Below are 18633 nucleotides of genomic sequence, written 5' to 3'. Positions count from 1 at the left end.
ACCATCCAGCCACAGCTTCCAAACATCTGATCAGTGTGTCTGGGGCCAAGTCAGGATGGCCATCTATGGAGAGATAAAGCTGGGTGTCATCAGCATATTGATGACAACTCACTCCAAAACTCCGGACAATCTGGGCAAGGGGGCGCATAAAGATGTTTCATCCAGAAACCCACCAAGCTGTTCAGCAACCGCTCTCTCTATCACCTTACCCAGGAATTCGAAACTGGGCGGTAATTGGATAGATCTAAGGGATCTAATGATGTTTTCTTTAAGAGCGGGCGCACCACTGCCTCCTTCAGTTCCCCTGGGAATGTCCCGGTGCCAAGGGACAAATTGATGATATCCCCCGGGGGGGCCCACACCTCGTCTGGACACGCTCTAATCAGCCAAGACAGGCACGGGTCGAGAGGACAGGTGGTGGGCTTTCCAGCTTGAAGGAGTCTGTCCACATCGGCTGGGGATATCCGGTCAAAGTGGTCCAATACTGGACCCAAGGACAGTCGAGGGGCCTCCAGTTCCTTTATTGTATCCAAATTGGCAGGGAGGTCATTGCGGAGCAACAGGACCTTCTCCGCAAAAAAGCTCGCAAATGCCTCACAGCTGTGTGTCAAATTGTTATTTAAATTTGGCTGTCCCTCAAGGGACGTTAAAGACCTGATTATACTAAATAATTGCGCCGGGCGAGAGCTAGCGGATGCAATGGAGGCCGAGAAGTAAGACTTCTTAGCAGCCTTCACCACCATCTCGTAGGTTTTCATAAAAGCCCTATAAGATGCTATTGAGGCTCCGTCACGGGCACCCCGCCATACTCGCTCTAGCCGGCTGAGGTCCCGCTTCATTTTCCAGAGCTCCTCGGTAAACCAGGGAGCCCGGTTTCTGCGGGGTCGCAGAGGGCGCTTAGGTGCGATCTCATTGATGGCTGCCAGGAGCTGGATATTCCAGCCCTCAACAAGCTCAGTCAATGAGTCGCCAGGGGGAGCAAGGTCCCGCAAGGCTTGGCGGAATCTATCAGGGTCCATCAGCCTCTGCGGGCAAGCCCAAATCGGCTCACCTCCTAAGCAGGGTGGGGGTAGAAAGTCAATCCAGGCTTTCAGAGCGTAGTGATCAGACCATGGCACCTTCATCGAAGGAGACATGATCACATGAAGAAGAAGAGTTTGGATTTGATATCCCGCCTTTCACTCCCTTTAAGGAGTCTCAAAGCGGCTAACATTCTCCTTTCCCTTCCTCCCCCACAACAAACACTCTGTGAGGTGAGTGGGGCTGAGAGACTTGAAAGAAGTGTGACTGGCCCAAGGTCACCCAGCAGCTGCATGTGGAGGAGCAGAAACGCGAACCCAGTTTCCCAGATTACGAGACTACCGCTCTTAACCACTACACCACACTGGCTCTCTATACCTACGCCAAAGATCAAATCCAGCGTGTGGCCTGCTTGATGTGTGGGGCCCGAAACAAACTGGGAGAGCCCTAGTGTCGCCATGGAAGACACCAGATCCAGAGCCTGTGAGGAGGGAGTGGCATCAGCATGGATGTTGAAGTCCCCCAATACCAGTAGGTTAGGGAACTCCAAGGCCCAGCCGGCCACCGCCTCTGATAGGCCTGACAGGGTGGCTGCTGGTGCGCTAGGTGGCTGGTACACCAGCCAGACAGCCAAGCTCTCGTCGGAGCCCCACACTAGGCCAATGCATTCAATGCCGGGGATCGATGGCAATGGTAGAGCCCTGAAAGGACAATCTTCCCGGATTAATAATGCCACCCCTCCCTCTTGGCCCACAGTCCACGACTGGTGGAGGACGGAGAAACCCGGGGGCGCCATCTCTCGTAAGGTAACTGTTTCCCCTTCGCGCACCCAGGTCTCCGTCACACAAGCCAGGTCGACCCCCTGCGAGGTAAAGAAATCTCACAGGGTGGTGGTTTTGTTGCCTATAGACCTGGCATTGCACAGCACCAGTGACGGAGGTGAGTAATCCTTGCTCACCCTACCCTCGGGATGAGGCGCAGATTGGAAGGGGTACGAGCATATCCATATCTCGATCCCCTTCGCCTAGAACATCTGCCCCCACCGCCATACCTCCCTCGCCCCTCCACGGTAGCAATCCCAAGCCTCATATTAGCCTCCATTGATGGCAATTAATGTTATTGTTTCGCAGCCTAAAACAATAAAAACAAAAGCAACCCAGAAAACAATAAAACAATACAAATAAAAACTGCAAAAATTACAAATCCATCAAAATCTAACAAATTCCCAAGCCCACCCAAACATCCATAACATCTATAACACCCCTCCCCACCGAGATAAGGCGTTAGTTACAATCGTAATGGTTTCCTTGTATACAGCACTACACATAATGGTTCCTGGAACAAAGGACCGTGGCGCGTTAGCACAGCATGGGGACTCAGCCACGGAAAGTCCGGGTGCAGCCGGTCAAGTGGAGATCTGAGGCGGCGGCCCATAAGTAGTTTGGCAGGACTCTGCCCTGTGGCCGCATGAGGGATGAGGTGTTGCACGAACAAGTATTCAGCGACCCTCTTGTGCCAGTCTCCCTGGTCCAGTGCCATTCAGCGCACCATTCTCTGGTCCAGCGCACCCTGGTCCAGCGCACCATTCTCTCTGCTTGCCTGTTGCTGGATAGGTGAAATGGTGCCATTAGGGCATGGCGGATACCCAGTCCCAAAAGGTACTGCTCAAAAGTGCCTGATGTGAACTGCGGTCTGTTGTCGGAGACGAGGACATCAGGACACCCATGCATTGCAAAGAGGCCTCGCAGCACCCGGATGACGGCCTTGGTAGTGGTGGAGGGCATCAGAGCCACCTCCAGCCATTTGGAATAGGTGTCCACCACTACCATAAAGAGCCGGCCGTGAAAGGGGCCGGCAAAATCGATGTGCACCCTCGACCAGGGTGTCTTGGGTGTCTCCCAGGTGTGTCCCTTAGCTGCCGGTGGTGCAGGCCTCAATTCTTGGCACGCTTGACAGGCGGAAACCCAGGCAGTGATGGCATTGTCCATGTTAGGCCACCAGACGTAACACCGAGCCAAGGCCTTCATTTTGATGTTTCCCGGGTGTCCAATGTGCAGAGCCTCAAGGATGCGTTGACGGAGTCTTTGGGGAATCACAATGCGGTCTCCCCACAGCAGATGGCCACGATGAGCTGAGAGTTTGTGTTGTCTGGTTGCGAACAGCTGGAACTCTGATGCAAAAGGCCCTTGTGGCCACCCCCTCCACACCAGTTGAGCACATGGCTGATGGTGCAATCCTGGGCAGATGCAGAGGCCACTGTGGCAGCCGATACAGGCTATGTAGGAAGATCCTCAATCAGGAAGAGCGATGAAGCAGGAGCCGGGCCTTTCACAAACACTGGAAGAGGGCAATGGCTGAGGGCATTGGCATGGCCCATCAATTTCCCTGGGCGATGGACGAGCTGGTAGTGGTAGGCAGCCAGGAAAACAGTCCATCGCAGCATGCGCGGCGAGGAGGCCCAGGAGCAGCTTGTGGTCGGTGATGAGGTCGAAAGTCCTGCCGTAGAGGTATTCATGGAACCTCTTCACTCCAGCTACAAGTGCCAGTGCCTCTTTGTTGAGCTGGCTGTAATTCCATTCGGTCGGAGATAGCATCCTGGAAAAGTAGGTGAGTGGTGCTTCTCTTCCGTTTGGAAAACGGTGACTGAGGACAGCGCCGATGCCAAAAGGTGAGGCGTCACGGGCAAGGACCAGCGGCCTGGCTTCACTGTACTGTACCAGCACACTGTCCGATAAAAGGAGAGCCTTGACCGCATTGAAGGCCGCCGTCTCCCGATGACCCCAGGACCAAGGCGTCTTTGTGCTGAGGAGTTGGTAAAGAGGCTCAGCCACCGTGGCTTTGTGGGGCAGGAACATGTTATATATATATTTTTTTTTAAAACATATTTATTGAAATTTCCAAAATACAGAAAGTAAAAATAAAACAAAAATAAAATACATTTGAAACCTTACTTTCATTACCCACTTTCTGGGACTCCCCCCTCCCCCATCCCTACCATATTCCCCTTTCATAACGTTGGTTCTACAAGCTCTCCTCCCAATTTAAAATTTAATTTGTTTAACCCAATGTTCAAATTTAAATTTATACAGTCATCATCATTACCTTAAATAAAAGTCAAAGATTCTCTCCCCAAGGTCCACCCCATTTTCCTTCCACGAATTCCCCTTTTTTTTTTAATAAAGACGCCCCAACAAAGTATAAAAACTATGTAAAGATATAAAAGATAACAAGTATATAAAAAGAAAAATTCAGCAAATAGTTACACAGCCTTTGGATTCTAAGAGCACTTTGGAGTGCTCTGATGGTGTTTCCTGCTTGGCAGGGGGTTGGACTCGATGGCCCTTGTGGTCTCTTCCAACTCTATGATTCTATGATTCTATGATTCTAAATCTCCCCCCCCCTTCCCCGGTTTAAATTCCCCATGTCCATCAGTCTATCTGTTGTCTGCCTGGAAATCTTAGATCCATAATCAGATTTTCCCCCAGTTCCTTGCCAGTTTTTTTTTTTTTTAAGTTATTTTTATGGTATTTAACTTCAAATCTCCAATCCAAAAACGGCCCCTAAGGGCCTTTAGTTTCCTTGGTCTTTAAGGCTCCCCCCATTGTTCTTTCCATGTTGTAGTCCAGTTTCTTGTCTTGTTCCGCTGCTAAAACGTTCTAATTCAGAAATTTAGTAGCTCTACAGGGGTTGTTGTTATTCAGGAACAAAAACTTACGTTCAGTCCCTTCCTTTCTTCAATAGAAAATTCTATTGTCTCCTTTAATATAAACACCCCTGTAGACAAAATACTATTTCAGTTTTGCAGCTTTCCCAGGAGATAACAAGTCCTGTACAATTCCAAGAGTATTTTTCCACTTAGGACCATCTTTGTAATGTCCCGAAACCCCTCTAGGGGGATTGTGGTAACTTTGTTTCCTCTGATCCAAAAGTCCGAATGTTTTTCCATGTTTTCGACATTTTGTATCCAAATTGTAGCAAATTGTAACGAAATTAACTAGCAAAGTCCTCATAGCAGAGTCCTCTTTAAATTTTCCGACCTTGACAGCTACTTTGACAGCTGTCAAAGTCTCCGTCTCTTTTCACCAGGCTCTCTCACAAATCGCCCCGGTTCCCAGGGGGGGTTACGTTTTCCTTCTCCCTCCACTCTTCTCCTCCAGCACAGTTCTTGTAGTTTTCCATCGTGGAATTCTTAATTTTTGTCAGACGCTTCTTTCTAGACCTTGGTTACCCAGTCCTTGTTTTAAAATGTTTACAGTAGGGAGGGGGACTGACTTCCTTTTTGGATCCCCCCCCGCTCGTGCCAAATCCGAAAAAAGATTCCTTTTTTCCTCCTTTTAAACCCGGTTTCCAAATTACTCACGGGTTGTTGTTAAAAGTCCGAATTTTCAATGGAAGAAGTCAGCACTCTCCGCCGGATGTCATGCGGCTTCGCTCGGCAGGGAAAGCAGAGGACTCAAAGCACCACGCCACTCCCCGGCACCCGATCCGTAGCCTTTAAAAAGGCTCCTTCACGAGTCGGGAGGGCGCTAACGGTACCAGCCGAGTCACCCATGTCCACGGGCTCCGTGGTGGGGCAGGAACATGTTATAAAAGTTCAGTAGTCCCAGGAACGCCTGCAACTCTGTCTTGTTCTTTGGGATGGGGGCCTGCTGGATAGCGCGGATTTTGGATGTGGTTGAGTGAAGGCTGGAGGCGTCGATAAGATAACCCAGGAACTCCACCTGTGGAATGGCGATCTGGGATTTCTCCCTCATTACCTTGAGCCCGGCCTCCTGGAACCTGGTCAGCACAGCGTGGAGGTGCTCAAACAACTGCTGGTGTGAGTCTGCAGACACCAAGACGTCGAAATACAGCACCACGCCCGGAAGCCCTTGCAGGAGACGCTCCATAAGGCTTTGGAAGATGCCAGGAGCTACACTCACCCTGACCTGCAAATGGCGGCAACGGAATGCCCCTCTGTGGATGACGATCGTCTGGGCTTCAGCGGTGGCATTGTCGACGGGCAGTTGTTGATAGGCTTGGACAAGGTCCAGCTTAGCAAAGACCTTACCCTCAATCAGGGAATGCAGCAGGTGTTGGACAACAGGAACCGGGTAAGCGTGCTGCTGAAGTGCCTTGCTGATCGTGCACTTGTGGTCAGCGTAGATTCTCACCGACCCGTCCAGCTTGACAGGCGTGACGATGGGGGTTTCCCACTTAGCCTTGGTCAACCGGCTCCAAAACTCATTGGGTGATCAGCTTGTCCAGTTGTTCGTCCACCTTAGCCTTGAGAGCAAACGGAACCCAGCATGGCTTTAGCTTGATGGGGGCGATTTGTGGATCAAGGCTGAAGGAGATGGGCGTACCTGTATATTGATTCAAACTGCCGTCAAAAACCTCGGCAAAGTCTTTGACCAGACCCTCAGTCTCTGCGTTAGAGATGCAGTTGATGCCGGTGACTTCCAGGCTGAGGGCATCAAACCTGTCTAGCCCTAGGAGGCTTGGCCGCTCACCTTCGACCACCACCAGTTGGAGCAGGACCGAAAAATCCTTGAAGGCGATCCGGAACCGGCCAGCGCCTACCATGGGAATGTCGTTTCCCTGGTAGTCTCTCAGGTGTATGAGGTGAGAGTCAAGTTGCCTCTTGGACACTCTGGGTATGAGTCTTTTGATGGTGCTCCAAGACACAATGGACAGGGCAGACCCGGTGTCGATCTCCATGTCACACGGAGCTCCTTCAATGAGCACAGTGACATTCAGCTTGCATCGTGTAGGCGAGTCGGTTTGGCCAATCGTGATTCCAAACGGGCAGTGGCAGTTGGTGAGAACGAAACAGCTTTCCTTGGCGGACTGGAGTGAAGACTTGGACTTGTGAGACGATCAAGGGGGGGGGGTGTCGGACGGAGCCGATCGGCAGACCTTAGCGATGTGGCCCCTTCTGGAACATTTCCGACTGATGGTGTCTCTGAATTGACACCTGGCACTGGAATAGTTGCCGGCACATTCCGATTGGCCCTTGGACTTCTGTTTGAACTTCCTGCACTCCCGCTTTGTCTGGTAGACGTCATCGTCTTCACTGGAGGATGCCTCATCACTGCTGGCCTCTTCATGATGTACTGGAACTGGCTTCCTAGCAAGACGTGGGCTGCTGGCCTTGCGGATCTTCAGCAGCTTCCGAGGCCACGGCCTCAATGGCTTTCGGCAGCGTGAGGTCTGGCTTGGCGAGGAGACACCGTTGCAGATGGATGTCCAGGACCCCGCAGACGATTCGATCCATCAGGGCATCATCTAAGTCTCGGAACTCGCAGTGCATTGCAGCCTGTCGCAGGGCGGTGGTGTAGTTGTTAATTGACTCCCCCTCTGCCTGGTTCTGGTGGTAGAACGCATGGCGGGCAGCAATCTTGAATGGCTTTGGCACGTAGTGGTTGCGGAGCTTCTCTTGAATCGTGTCCCACGGTGTTGCCTGGACTGCTTCAGGCGCAACCAATGCTCGCGCCGTCTCAAACACCTCAGGCCCACAGAGGCTGAGGAATAGGCCCCGCTTACGCTCCTGTGATACTTCCGTCAGCTCGTTGGCTTGGAGGTAGGAGTCAAACTGAGCGAGGTAGGCATCTCATGATTCAGAGGCTGGGGCAAACGGCGGTAGAGGCATGAGTGAAGTCATGGTTCTGATGCCAACGTGGAGGGCGATGGATAGAACACAGTGCTCTAGCCAGAATGGTCAACTCTGAATTGGTTCTGTTCAGTGATTTCACTCCGTGTTTCAGCTCAGTGATTCAGCTCTGCTTAGAGGGTGGCCGTGTCTGGCTGTGCTCTGATATCCATCGATCCCATCCTTGTCGCCAGTGTTAAGTTGTGGGTGAACATATCAGACAACACAGCGATTCTTCTGACAGCTCGTTTATTCACAGGCCAGAACAGAACAGGGCTGAAGGGTTCAGCCAACCTGCTTATATAAAGCTCAACTACATGGCAACAGTAACAACTTTCTGTAACTATCCACTCACTGAATGTCACTTTCAATTCCTTATTTGCATATGCGGCCCTGGGTGAAAACTATCTACAGTATCCCCCTGCTGGCCAAGGGTGAGAACTTCAGTACATAACAATGGGGTATCAGAGTTTTTAGGGGGCTAACCAGGCTGGGATAACAGGCTTCTTGGTTTTTGAATGTATGATGTAGATTTTGTAATTCATTCTGGAGGTCCATTCTTAACCTGAAACTGTTCTTAACCTGAAGCACCACTTTAACTAATGGAGGCCTCATGCTGGTGCTGCGCCGCTGCCTCGCGATTTCTGTTCTCATTCTGAAGCAAAGTTCTTAACCCGAGGTACTATTTCTGGGTTAGCGGAGTCTGTAATCTGAAGCGTTTGTAATCCAAGGTACCACTGTATTATGTTGGGAGCTGCCCGACACCCAGCCAGATGGGCAGGGAATTATAGGGATAGGGATAGGGGTTGGAGACTCAGGTTTTCGGTCTTAGGAGGTTTGCCAGCGAGGATTTTAGGGTTCTGGAAAGGAATTCCGATTGGCCATATTGAGTGGGTGTCAGCGAGGCTGAACCTTTCTGTAAAACACCCAAAGGCAGCAAACTCCTGAGCGACCCCCGCTTCAGTCAACAGTGGGTCGCACAAGGCTCAGGGAAAGCTTGTGGTGTAGCCATAATACTCAGTAGAGACCTGAACTTCACTGCCACAACAGTCCTCAAGGACAAAAAAGGCAGATTCATTTTCGCTAAAGGGACACTAGATGGCAAAATCAAACTGACAATCGGCTCCATATATGTCCCAAACACGAAACAATTAAAATTCTTCCAGAAGACACTAAACAAATTCCTCTCCTTCTCTGAAGGGGAAGCAATCCTAGGAGGGGACCTCAGTCTAAATATGAAAGGTATATCCCTGAAAGATATCCACCCTACAACCCCATGGGCAACCTTCCTCCGAAGGAAACCCCCAACAACTAGGAACTCTTACAAGTTACTAAAAATGCTAAAAAACAGGGGTCTCTACGACATTTGGGGTGAGCAAAACCCGGGAGACATCAGCCATACATTCCAATCGGGACACCATGATACAGTGTCCATATTGGACAGCATTCTACTCACACAGGGTCTGATCCCCTCAGTAGAATCAACAAACATAGGTAACATTAAAAGCACAGATCACGCCCCAGTAGAAGTCATCGTTAAAATATGAGAAGGAACACAAACCACCCCATCATGGTCCTTCAGTCCCATCCTAACTACAAACAAACAAATTAGAGAGAGTCTCACAAAAACCCTCCAAAACTACTTCAAGGAAAACGATGTAAATAATATAACAACCCCCCTCCTATGGGACGCAATGAAAGCAGTCACCAGAGGAGCTTGCATAAAAGAGAAAACATTCCTTAAAAAACAAACCTCCTCAAAAATTAGCAAAATAGAACAAGACATCACAGCCCTCTCATCACGCTACAAACAAACAGGATCTAAAAAACTCCTCAAACTTATAGAACAAAAAAGGAGAGAACTAGACTCCCTAGAAATTAACAAAACAATGATCAACATTCTATACTCTAAACAACGTTTCTACGAATATGGAGGGAAAAACTCCAGATTACTAGCAAATAGATGTAGGAAAAAAAGCACTCAAAACAAGAATACACTGCATCACCAAAAAAGACGGCAACATAACATTCTCCCCCAAAGAAATAACCTCAGAATTTGCAGAATTCTACTCCAACCTATACACCTCCCATAACCCACCAGAGAAGGAAATCAGAACATTTCTAGCAGGACTGACCATGCCTACCCTAACTGATGAGGAACAGGAATTCATGGACAGCCCTATCACCCCAGAGGAAATAGATGCGGTCCTCAAAAACCTGAAACCACACAAAGCCCCAGGCCCAGACGACTTCACAGCAGAATTCTATAGGAAATTCAAAGAACCCTTGATGCCCTACATGACCCGCCTATTCAACGACATCATAAAAGGGGCCCCCATCCCCAAAACCTGGACCCACTCCAAAATAGTCTCCATCCCAAAACCACTAAAAGACAGCCTCAAAGTAGAATCATACCGCCCAATCTCATTAATAAACCAAGACTACAAGATATTCACATCAATCTTGGCCAACCGCCTAAAAATCTTCCTACACAAGTTAATAGCCCCAGACCAGACTGGCTTTGTCCCTGGCCGCAATATAACAGACCCCATCAGGAAACTACTGAACCTGATCGAACACAGCAAGGCAACCAAACTCCCATTGACAATTATGTCCCTAGACATACTCAAAGCCTTTGATTGCTTGGAGTGGAAATACATATTAGCAGTACTAACTAACATGAAATTTGGCCCCAACTTCCTACAAATCCTCAAACAAATATACTCCCAAGCCTCAGCAAAATGCAGAACTAACAATATGGATTCTAATACTATAGCTATCCAAAGAGGCACGAAACAAGGATGCCCACTGTCTCCCTTCTTATTTATCCTGGCTCTGGAACCCTTAGCAATCCGCATTCGAGCAGCCACAGACATCAAGGGAGTGGAAATAAAAGGCAGGACCTATAAATTAGGGCTCTTTGCAGATGACCTAATGGTCACAACACCAGACCCCATAAGCACAGCAACCTCCCTAATCAGAGAACTCAACACATTTGCAATGGTGTCGGGCCTACAGGTAAATTTTACAAAGTCAGAAGCTATGTGCTTCAACACCCCTCCTCACACCCAAAAGAACTCACGAAGGTCACCAAAATAAAACTTTGCCACACCAAGTTCAGATACCTAGGGGTACAAATAGCCAGAAACCTCAATAAATTGTACCTCCACAACTACAAGCCCCTGTGGCGACAAATTAACAAAGACCTAAAGAGATGGAATAACATGAATTTCACTCTCTCAGACAAAATAGCCATGATCAAAATGATCACACTCCCAAAACTAACCTACCTATTCCAAACCCTCCCAATCTGGATCCCCTCAACCCAACTTCGCAGTTGGCAGAGAAAACTACACTCTTTTATCTTCTCACATAAAAAACCAAGAATAAGCCCCAAATACCTGCACCTCCCCACCTCAGAAGGAGGATGGGGAATCCCCAACATAGAAGCATATTACATTGCCAACCAAATATGCCATATACTCCCATATATACTAGAAGATGAGACAAAACAACGGGTACACCTAGAGAGGGACACAATTGAAAACACCTGCACCACAACATACCCACTCCTCCCAAACAAACTAAAGAAAATTCCCACAACACTTAACAGGTACACACAGACCATGCTCAAAGCATGGAAAACACAAATAGGCAAACTATCCCCAACCCCATCCCCACTAATCCCCCTGGCATACCACCCATTATTCCACCATGCAGCACAAAACCTCCAGATAAAAACCTGGCGAACCAAAGGCTTATATTGCCTAATAGACTTTTATAAAAATAACAAACCCTTGTCAACACAAGAAATACAAGACAAACTAGAAGACACCCAAATGCCCTGGTTAACACAACACCAACTACATGCCCTCTTAAACAACCCAGCAGTAAAATCAGCAGCAACTAGGTCCCTGACAACCTTCGAAAACCTCCTCCTAACAACAAAGGGAAATGGTAAAGGGACGGTATCCGCAATATACAAAATACTACTCCAAAATCCCGCAAATCCCCTAGACGCAATCAAAAAACAATGGGAGAATGACATAGGCTATGAGATTAACCCCACTCAATGGACCAGAATGTGGTCTAAACCCCCCTTTAAATCCATATCAACGAAAAGAAAAGAACTCACACTGAAACTCACCTACAGGTGGTACCTAACAGCAAGGAAACTAGCGCTAATACACCCAGGAACCTCACCAAAATGCTGGAGAGGGTGCACCTCCACAGGCACATACCTCCACATGTGGTGGGAGTGTCTCAAAATCCAACTATTCTGGACAACAGCCATACAAGAAATATGTAAAATAACTAAGCAAGTAATAGACATCACCCCAGAATTGGCCCTACTAAACATCTTCCAAGACAACAATGCCCATTTACACCACAAAGAACTCATAACCCACCTGCTCTCAGCAGCCAGAAACACCATAACCAGACACTGGAGAGACCTGTCAGGAGTAAGCATGGACCAAGGGTACCAAATAGTATGGGAAACAGCCCTACTAGAAAAATTAACTAATAGAAGAGAAGAGAGTTTGGATTTGATATCCCGCCTTTCACTCCCTTTAAGGAGTCTCAAAGCGGCTAACATTCTCCTTTCCCTTCCTCCCCCACAACACACACTCTGTGAGGTGAGTGGGGCTGAGAGACTTCAGACTTGAGTTAATAAACTGAAACTGACACGGGGACAAACAGAAGAAGACGCCTTCACCCCGGTATGGCTCCCCTTTATCAAATACATAGCCCAACAGGACAATGACAATAATCCACCAACAGCATACAAATCATTATGGCTAACCTGATCCAAAACACCCACCCACCTCACTCACACACGAAAACAAAGATCACCACAGCCAATCACAAGCAAACAATCACACCCTAGGCCAACCCCAACCTCTCTCACCACCAAAGGAACACAAGTGAACAACACAAGCAACGCTGACACCAAACTCTACATACATTAAACATAATAGAAACACCGCCACCCGACCCCACCCCCATCCATCTTCCCTCTCTCCACCCCCCTTTCTTTTTTCTTTTTTGTTCTTCTCCCCCTAATACCTCAACAAATGAAACGGATTTGTAAAAATGTTACATGAAAAAAAAATACGAGGCACTACACTTCTGTAAAACAAGAAAATCCTTAATAATTTTTTTAAAAAAAAAACACCTTTCTGTAAAAAAGGGATTTTATTATTCCAAAAAGGAAACCTCCCTCTGATTGTCCAAATTAAGAGCAGGCCAGCAAAGCCTGAGTCTGACTGATTTAAATCTGGATTTGAATCAGGATTTCAATGAGAAAAATCAAGATGAAGAGGATGCCAGCATGGCTGAGCTGTACTGTAAAGAAGGGATTTAAACCCAGTTGGACGGGCGAGGGGTTTAAATTGCGATTTCCATCCATCGCTTAGATTTCAAGCAGAGGCTGGGCGGCCATCTGTCCAGGCTACTTGAGGAGAGAGTCCTGCCTGGTGGTGGGTCAGACTTGGTGACCGCCAGGGGTCCCTTTTAAGTTGGCGAGGTACTTATCCGTCACATTCCTAGAGGTTGAGGACCAGGTTGCCCAGGAAGCAGATGGACGAGTGCTCCACGTCGACTGCAAGGGGCAAAATATGATCATGATCATGATTATCATCATTCTGTTGGGAGCCACCCAGATGGGCAGTGTATAAAGAATAACATTATTATTATTTTATGATTTTGAAAAGTATTCTCCCTCTTGAGGCTGAACCTTTCTGTAAATAGATTTAAATCAAGTTTGATAGGCGAGGGATTTCAATGGGGAAGGGGCACCAGGGTCATCTAGTCCAACCCGCTGCCAAGATGGATTTTGTCTCCTGCAGATTTTCAAGGAGAGGGAGGAGGATTTGAAGCGGCTCTCGCGCCCACTGGAGTGCGCCTGCTTTCGGACCTCCATCTGGGATGAAACTCTCTACAAGGTGTGACCGAAATATATACATATACATTTTGCTCATAATGTTGTACCTTGGTTCCCAATGCCCTCAAACTCTGACCTTTCAATTCTGCAGTTCAACTGAATAACACAATTTCCTTGAAGTTAATTTCATTGAAATTCATTTAAATTTCATAGCACAAATTCATTCCATTTGATTTAAACTCCATTGAAATTCAACTTAATTTCATAGCACCAATTCATTCAATTTCATTCAATTTCATTCAAGTTGATTCAGTTTCATTCAAATTCATTCAATTTCATAGCACAAATTCATTCAATTTCATTTAAGTGAATTCCTTTGAAATTCAGCTTAATTTCATAGCACCAGTTCATTCGATTTCATTTGATTTGATTCAAGTTGATTTGGTTTCCTTCAAATTAATTCAATTTCATTCAAATTAATTCAATTTAAAAGCACCAATTCATTTGTTTTCATTCAATTTCATTCAAATTAATTCAGTTTAATAGCACAAATTCATTCGATTTCATTCAAGTTAATTCAATTTCATTCAAATTAATTCAATGCACCTGCTTCCAGACCTCCATCTGGGATGAAACGCTCTACAAGGAGCGCCTGAAATCTTTTATTTATTTATTTATTTATTTATTGCCCATATAGTTGTACCTCGTACCCCCTCAAACTCGGGCCTTTGGTACGGGATGCTAGCAAGGTTGAGCCTTTCTGTAAAAAATGGATTCATCATCAATGTTGTTGTTGTTGTTGTTGTTGTTATTCCTTCCTGCGATTGTCACTATTAAGAAAATGCAAGCAAGGTTGAAACTTTCTGTAAAAAGGGATTTTATCAGGAGCTCCCTGCTGCCAATTGGAAACCGTGCTTTAGTTTCTGGGCGGACTTCTGGAATGGACTCCGTATGACTTGCCAACGTGCGACTTGTTTTTGCAAAGGAAAAAAACTACCGTATTTTTCTCTCCATAAGACGCACCAGACCACAAGACGCACATAGTTTTTGGAGGAGGAAAACAAGAAAAAAAATATTCTGAATCTCAGAAGCCAGAACAGCAATAAGGGTCACCGTGCAGCGAAAGCAGCAATCCCTCTTGCTGTTCTGGCTTCTGGGATAGCTGCGCAGCCTGCATTCGCTCCATAAGACGCACACACATTTCCCCTTACTTTTTAGGAGGGAAAAAGTGAGTCTTATAGAGCAAAAAATACGGTACCTTAATTCAAGTGAATTCGGTTTAGGTTAATTTCATAACACCAATTCATTCAATTTTGTTCAACTGAGTTTCATTTAATAGCACAAATTTGTTTGATTTCATTCGTTAATTTATTTAATAACACAAATTAATTTGATTTCATTCGATTTTTCTCGGGGCAGGCGTGGTCGAGTATAGTCTACCAGCTTATCCCCAACGTTCAGCAACTGGAGACCAACCTGAGGAATTTTGCGCAGATCATTGAAGCCGACGAGGTCCTTCTTTTTGAGCGGGCAACTTTCCTGGTAAGATTATTGTTGTTGTTGATGATGATGATGATGATGATGATGTTATTAGGGTTAGGAATAGGGATTAGGGATAGGGTTGTTGTTGTTGTTGTTGTTGTTGTTGTTGTTGTTGTTGTTGTTGTTGTTGTTAATGTTGGGAGCCGCTGTCAGGGCTACAGATAGTCTTCCTGAGCAGCTGCCAGCCTGGGCAGAGAGCCAAATGCAGATAAGAGAGGTGGCTGTGGAAACTCATTCCCAGGAAGTAGGAGAAGGGTCATCTCCCAGGCTAGAGGAATCTGCAGATAGCCTTTCAGAGATGGCAGGTCAGCCTTTGAGTATTCCCGAGCGTAGAAAAGGGGGAGTACAGGATAGGCGGCAAACTATGTCACAATATGCTAAGAGAAGGTTCCTCCCACGTTGCTTTTGTCGAAGGAAATGCGACACTTCGCACTCAGTCGAGTCATCATCTTAAAGTGGAGACTGACTCCCGGGAGGGGAGCTCTCAGCAATCTGTAATCTTTTTGGAATAAAACCAACCTTTTAATGAACTACGATCACTCACGTTTCACTGCTGCTACCGCCGCCTAGAGTGGCTGGGGAAACCCAGTCAGATGGGCAGGGTATAAAGAATAAATTATTATTATTATTAGGGTTAGGGACAGGAATAGGGATTAGAGATAGGGTTGTTATTATTATTATTATTATTTATTATTATTAGGGTTAGGGATAAGGTTTAGAGATAGGGATAGAAGCTGGGGATCTGGATTTGGGATAGGATTATTATTATTATTATTATTATTATTATCATCACTATCATTATTATCATTATTTGTTATTATTATTAATAATAGCAAATAGTTAAATAAATGGTTTAAATTCTATTAAGGAAATGACTGTTTTTCTCCTTCCAATAAAGTAAGACTTGATTTAAATCCTTTGCTGGCCTCCTCTTAATATCGACAGTTGGAGGAAATCCTTAACTGACAAGCGATCTAAACCGTTATTTAAATTGATTTGATTCAAATCAAATTCACCCTGCTCTAAAAATGTATCATTCCGAACAGAAAACCTTCCTTTGCTCGTTGATATTCAGAAGATGCCAGCAAGTCTGAACCTTTCTGTAAAAAAAGATTTTATTTTGTTTGCCTCTCCAGCAAAGCATTCTGGGAAAGGAATTGGGCAATGCTTTCTGTAGAAATAAAAGAAATTTATTATGGTTTTCCCCTCCCTACAGGTGATTTCCCACTATCAGTGCAAAGAGCAGCGAGACATCCACCGATTTGAGAAAATCAGCAATATCATCAAACAATTCAAACTGAGCTGCAGGTGAGAAACATGTTACTATAGACGGCCGTTTCGGGGTGGGGGTGGAATTCTGGAAAATAGCTTGGCAGCCGTGACATGGAAATTAGGTCTGTCTCATTATTATAATCATGTATGAGCTTAATTGGTAACATCAAATATAATTTATAATTTCAATCCTAAAATTATAATCCTCAAATTTAAAATTCTTCAAATGCAAGTTTTAATTTAGTTGATTATTTAATTTTAAAATAAAATAAAATAAAATAAAATGAGGTGATAATGTTGTCGATTAATTGACAAGTCTAAAATGTAATTTATTATTTTTTTATGATTCATACCTTCTTATATTTATTTTAAAATGTGACAATTGAAATGATGAAATATAAGTAGGAAAAATTACAAATGCTATTACTTAGAAAGGAAATACGGTAACCATGAGGCTGGAGGGAGGGAAGTCGATTAACTGACAAGTCTAAAATGTCAATTTAAACTGTTTCCCAAATACAGTTCACAAGATTGGCAATTAATTGATAATATTTCTAAGTTTAATACAGATTTAATGTAGTATTTGTATTTGGTTTATTCTATTTATAAATTTAGTACAGATTTAATATAATATTTATCTTTTGTTTTATAATTCAATTTATATTTACAAATGTAGCTTAAATGTGATATAATATTCATACTTAATTTGCACTATTTATAAATTTAAAACTGATTTAATATTTATATTTATTTCATAATATTGATAAATTTGATATATATTTAATTTGCACTATTTATAAATTTAAGACAGACTCAATATAATATTTATATTTAATTTATTCTCTTTATAAATGTAAGGCAGGTTTAATATATTTTTATTTATTTTATAGTATAATTTATAAATATGATAGAAATCTAATAAAGTTAGATTTAATTTATACTATTTATAAATTTGATATGGATTTAATATATTTATTTGATTATATTTATAAAATTTTATATAAATCAAATATTTATATTTAAATTACAATACAGTGGCACCTCTGGTTGCGAACAGGATCCATTCTGGAGCCCTGAGCAGAAAGCAACCCGCGTCTGTGTGTGTGTGGGTCGTGATTCGCAGCTTCTGCGCACGCACGTGACGTCATTTTGAGCATCTGTACGTGCGTGAGTGGCGAAACCTGGAAGTAACCCTTTCTGTTACTTCCGGGATGCCACGGGATGCAACCTGAAAACGCTCAACCTGAAGCGTCTTTAACCCGAGGTATGAATGTATTTTTAATTTTAATACAGATTTAATATATTTATATTTAATTTACTCTATGGATAGATCTAATGTAGATTTAATATAACATAACATTTATATATATTTATATATATTTTATAATAAAATTTATAAAATTTAAGAGTTTTAATATGTTTATTTTATAATCTTTTTCAATTCGATAAAATTTTAATATATTTTTAAATTTAATGCAGATTTAATACTTATATTGAATTTATAAATTTGATGTAAATATAATCTACTATTAATACTGAATTTATGACATTAAAATCCATATAAATATCAATTTGTAAAATCAAAAACTGCAAATCTGAATCCTGGAATGTTTGAGCTGTGCTCATAAATGTCCTCCTCCACCACCAGCAAACTGGCCGCCTCTTTCCAGAGCATGGAGGTACGCAATTCGAATTTCGCCGCCTTCATCGACATCTTCACCTCCAACACCTACGTGATGGTCGTCATGTCCGACCCTTCCATACGTAAGTTTGAAAGGCTCGGGTTCAAATCCTCCGCAAATCCAGTGGCAGGGAGTTCCATGGGTATCAGAAAGGTGGGAAAGCGCTCCAGTGCCGGGGGAATCCAATGGTGGGGAGTTGCGCAGGTATGGGGAAGCCAGGAAGCTCATCCCTCCTCTCGCGGCTCACTTCCAGCTTCTGCTGCCACCCTGATCAACATCCGCAACGCTCGCAAGCACTTTGAGAAGCTGGAGAGGGTGGACGGGCCCAAGCACAGCCTCCTCATGCGCTGAGCGGCACAGCGCCGACTGCTTCTGCCCAGGGAGGCTCAGCCGACCCTGGAAAAGGGTGCAACTGTCTGCAACTCTGGAAATGGCAATTAAATTTGGAATGTTATGAGATAATAAATGCACATCCTGTATGTCTAATAAATGCACCACTGTCTGTCTCTTCTGTTGTTGCTTAAAATCTTCGCCAGATGAAAACTGTTCTCGCGGCGCTATCACCTTTGCAAACAGCGCTGCTGTTTTCCCTTATGGAGTTC

At 44.9% G+C, this 18633-nt stretch overlaps 1 protein-coding gene across 1 annotated transcript in view; it reads left to right on the top strand.

The window, feature by feature from the left end:
* LOC114589047 (ras-related GTP-binding protein A) overlaps positions 1-18537 on the top strand; it is a 30267-nt gene extending 11730 nt beyond the window's left edge. The window contains exons 6-10 of the mRNA XM_028715024.2: positions 13501-13596; positions 14955-15077; positions 16294-16385; positions 17998-18113; positions 18285-18537. Coding sequence (XP_028570857.1) covers positions 13501-13596; positions 14955-15077; positions 16294-16385; positions 17998-18113; positions 18285-18382 — 525 coding nt within the window. The 3' untranslated portion in view covers positions 18383-18537. The remainder of the gene's footprint in view (positions 1-13500; positions 13597-14954; positions 15078-16293; positions 16386-17997; positions 18114-18284) is intronic.
* Positions 18538-18633: the final 96 nt, after the last annotated feature.

The sequence above is a fragment of the Podarcis muralis genome, chromosome Z, assembly GCF_964188315.1.
Source record: "Podarcis muralis chromosome Z, rPodMur119.hap1.1, whole genome shotgun sequence".
In the NCBI taxonomy this organism is placed as follows: Eukaryota; Metazoa; Chordata; class Lepidosauria; order Squamata; family Lacertidae; genus Podarcis; species Podarcis muralis.
This window is presented reverse-complemented; position numbering and strand designations above follow the sequence as displayed.